Source organism: Centroberyx gerrardi, chromosome 24, assembly GCF_048128805.1.
Source record: "Centroberyx gerrardi isolate f3 chromosome 24, fCenGer3.hap1.cur.20231027, whole genome shotgun sequence".
Taxonomy (NCBI): domain Eukaryota; kingdom Metazoa; phylum Chordata; class Actinopteri; order Beryciformes; family Berycidae; genus Centroberyx; species Centroberyx gerrardi.
This window is the reverse complement of record NC_136020.1, coordinates 11,896,755-11,900,808: the sequence shown is the minus strand read 5'-3', so window position 1 is coordinate 11,900,808 and position 4,054 is coordinate 11,896,755. Positions and strand designations below refer to the sequence as shown.

The 4,054-nt window shown below is 39.4% G+C and overlaps 1 protein-coding gene across 1 annotated transcript; it reads right to left on the bottom strand.

Annotated features, from left to right (window-relative positions):
* On the bottom strand, positions 1 to 952 carry LOC139920270 (homeodomain-interacting protein kinase 2-like). The gene is made up of 3 exons (XM_071910247.1): positions 728 to 952; positions 390 to 581; positions 1 to 211 (listed from the first exon to the last, which is right to left on the bottom strand). The coding sequence occupies exons 1-3, from the start codon at positions 950 to 952 to the stop codon at positions 197 to 199; spliced, it is 432 nt and encodes a 143-aa protein (XP_071766348.1). The 3' UTR covers positions 1 to 196.
* Positions 953 to 4,054: the final 3,102 nt, after the last annotated feature.

The window sequence follows — 4,054 nt, the reverse complement described above, 5'->3', positions numbered from 1 at the left end:
AGACACTTAAGTATGAGTCCAGGGCTTTAGAGATCTCACCTCCAGTAAAGGGGCTGACAAAGATAACCGATCTTAGCCTTAGATGTTGGGACGGCCAAGCCAAAGTCTATTAGTTTGACCCTGATTGGTTCTCGCAGGCGATCCACCAACATGACATTGTCCGGCTTGAGGTCGGTGTGGATTACTCCAACAGTCTTCAAGCTGTCGAAAGCTGCAAGTACAATATAGAAATGTAGAGTTTATGCCATAGATGAACATTGATAAAACTTTGTATTTTGATTTTTCTGACAAATGTTGGGGATTCATTTTCATATTTTCTCTATAATTAGCTTTGTCGTTTCAATTGGTCTGCAATCTGGTTGTGAAAACCACATCCTCTGTAGGCCTACCTGCTGAATGATCTGCCTCATGTCTTTCAGAGGCAGAGGGCTGGACTGCCTCTGCCTCATGTACTCCCACAGGCTGATGTCCAACTCCTCAAACACTAGACAAGTGCGGCCTTTCAACACAAAGCAGTCGTACCACTTTACAATGTGGCACTTGTCCAGCTCCAAATGCAGGAGTTTTTTCAGCATGGCAACCTGGGAGTAAACAAGGAGTTAGAGATGGTTATATGATCAATATTTAGTTCACATATGATATAATTAATTTAATCAGTGGGTCAATTAAAATCTGACCAGCTGGACAAATGCTACTCAAGCAAATCCAGAACATTTAAGTGGCCCACCTCCTTTTCGGACTCACGGATGCAGGCCTCTCTCTTCTTTAACATCTTCTCCGCCACGCTCTCGTTGGTGTCCAACTTCAGACACCTGACAACTTTCCCAAAGCTCCCCTCTCCCAGGACAGCCTGCAGCTTGTAGTTGCTGCTGCGGGACTCCTGCTGGTCTGCACCAGGGACCGAGAGGGGAGGAGGGACCTGGAGGCGTCTGGGACGACCAGTGGATGTCATCCTGACAGAAAGCTGAGGGGAGACAAGAGCAGATGGAGGGAACAGAGAAAAGATTCAGTTACTTTTCAGCACCAATCCATTTAACACAACAGCTAACTCTTTGACGTTAACTTGAGATGGAGTGTAGGCCAATCAGGTTTATCAAGTACTTTAACTTTTGATGAAATACAAATTTATTTTAACTTCACAGAAAAGTATACTCTCACTCTTACCTCAGGTTTGGGTAAAAAGCCCAAGTAGTAGCAGTAGGCTACTATTGCTTGAAAAAAAAAAAACACTCGAAAATGATTCATTGGGGATGTATATAGTATAACGTACATTATATGTACAACCCTATGTACTTTATATATATGTGTTCCCAAAACGGCATCTCAATCACGTAATTTCCCACTCCTCCTCACACCCCTTTCCTTCAATAGAGGCCTGCAGTAGCTGACCTCCCATGACTAGTGGTGCCTCCATCTACTCACCTGCTACACAACATTCACATCTAAATGCATATAGCATAAAGGAAAACCATGAGACTAAATGACTGCATTAATTCAAGTTTTATTTTCAGAGGGCAGTAATCATTCGCATATTTAAGATATTGTGATGACAACACAAAGCTGGAAAGAGTCACAGGGGAACAGGAATGGGGATCGACTCCATACACCTGTCAACTGAAGCTACACTGAAAAACCCAAACAATACTATTAACAGCAGTAACTGTTACGTTTATTCTAAAACTGAGCATACATCACCGCTATAGCCAGCCAGCTGTGGCTCGGTCACTATAGACTCAATATTTTTAAACCTGCAAAGTTTCAGATCTGGGCCACACTGGGCAAAAAAAACAAACAAAAAAAAAAAATGCTTTAGACGCTTGCATAATTAAAGAAAAACATCACATTCCTTAACAAAAGGTAGTAAATGGAGGTTCAGCAGGGAATCGCTGGTGAAAACTCATACTAGCACTCTGTCCAAAGACAAGTGAAATACTGTGGAAATATTTCAACAATTACGTATATTACATCCCTGACTCTGAAGAGTGTAAGTGAAGTACAAGTGATGAAGAGCAGAAGAGCGCTGCTCAGCAGGACAGCAGCAGAGCCGGCCGGTCTTCCTCTGGTTCACTGATGTTTCCTCCTCTGCAGTGCAGGTGGACCTGAAAACACTTACCTTCAGCGCTGTGGAGAGAAGTCACATCAAGGCAGCCACACAGCTACATTCATTTTGTTGACAACTAACAGACATCTTAATTAAATTGCATTAACATTGCCCATTGTTTCCAAAGTTTTTGATTTATTTCACTACTGAATACAAGCAGATTGGGAGAACTGAGGTTGCGCCAGAACTTGGTTCTTCATAAAGATAACTGCCCCATCTGCTTTTTTCTCACTTTAGTTGTTTCTGTATCAAAACTCACTTTACATTTTGTTTTGTTACTCTTTTACAGAGTTTAGTTTCCAGGATGTTTGAGCAGTGACTTAAAAGAGTTTCCCTTACAGCAGCTGACATCTGGTAATATAAAACACTTTAGCATCATAGTGGTTTGTATAAATGCTTGGAAAGTTATTCCTGTAACCATGAATTGAGTGGGGATGACATCCCTCATCTTAACACCAATTATTACATACATCCCCTTGTGAAAACAAAATTCTTCAGAGGAAAGTTAAGATTTTAACTGACATATTACTGATGAAAATCATGCATCTCCAAAAGCAACATTTTCAGAAAATAATAAAAAAATAAAAAATACTCATTTTGCCAGACAACCATGTATCTTTGAAGTGTCAGGAAACTCACCCAAAACATAAACGACTATCTGAACTGTCATGCAAGAAAGACTGAGTTAGGTTTTCAGCAGACAGCAGTGACATTCAGGTTAAGAACAGTTGACACTACGATAAGCAAAGCTCTTTTGGAAGACAGATTTTCCCCTTGACTGAGCGCCATTTCAACTGCCACAATGTCTGTTAGTTCATCAAACTGTCAATGAAAACAAAGATGACTCAATGATACTGATATATTAGACCTCAAGACTTGACAGTGTCGTGAAGAGAAGCTGAAATGGGGGTAAAACACTTGCCAAGTGTAAATTATCAACACCCTGGTTCAGGCTCTGGTGACAATATTGTTTTCTCCTTTCTTTGTAACTTTGTGGACAAAAATCTCCATGTTCCCAGTTCTCCTGAATGCACAGCAAGCCTTAAGGCAAAAAGCTTGACAAATGCTAAGTTCCAGCACACCTTGTGTGAAACTCATCATATACACAAGAACTAGACCGTAAAGTTGGATGTTAGCAGAGGGTTTTGTGGGAAAGCTGATCAAGAGTTGTGTTTACTAACCTATTTTGACAGCACTGGTTATATAAAACAGCAAAGAATTAGCGTTTAATCTTGGAAATGCATAACCACGTTGTGCTGATTTTGTGCCTTACAATATTACAGTTTAAAATTGTTTATTATTTTCATTCCATGGTGTGAGATATGGGAGGAGTCTTAAATTAAGGTATGGAACATAGGAGCACAAAACAAATTGTACATTTACTTAAATTTGGAAAATGGTTGCTTGATGGGAAGTGCATTAAGTCTAAGAATGTATGCATTTCACATTAACAGAACAAAACCAAAAAAATCAAAAACAATTCGGTTTTGCAATGAATTGGTGATGGCTGTTTAACACAATTACCCATGACTCAAGGTGAGAAACTAGTTTCTCAGCAGTGTTATGGAGGCTGTTTTCAGTTACGGGATGAAGTCCAAAACTGCTAAAATAGATGGATTGCAGGTGGATAAATACATTTAAAAAATGGTTCAAAGTCTAAATATCTTCTGAGCCATCATCAATCAACCCACATTGCAAAATATGACATTAATTGTACCTTGCAAAAGTATTATCAATTTGAGGAAAAAAAACAAACAAAAAGAAAACAAAGAAAAACAGGCATTGGTGAATGGTGCTCAATTTGATCAATAACAGGCCCTATAGTAAAACAGATAGCAGCTAAAAGGTGATCTCAATGTAGACAAATTCAATATGAAAAATGATTTGCAGTACAACATATACATTTAATATAAATGAGCCAAATATGTAGAGGAATTCACCAAATGCAGAGTG

Coding starts and splice junctions, on each gene's coding strand:
- LOC139920270 (XM_071910247.1), bottom strand. CDS start 952: ATGACATCCACTGGTCGTCCCAGACGCCTCCAGGTCCCTCCTCCCCTC. Junction 582..727: donor TCCGTGAGTCCGAAAAGGAG/GTGGGCCACTTA, acceptor GTTTACTCCCAG/GTTGCCATGCTGAAAAAACT.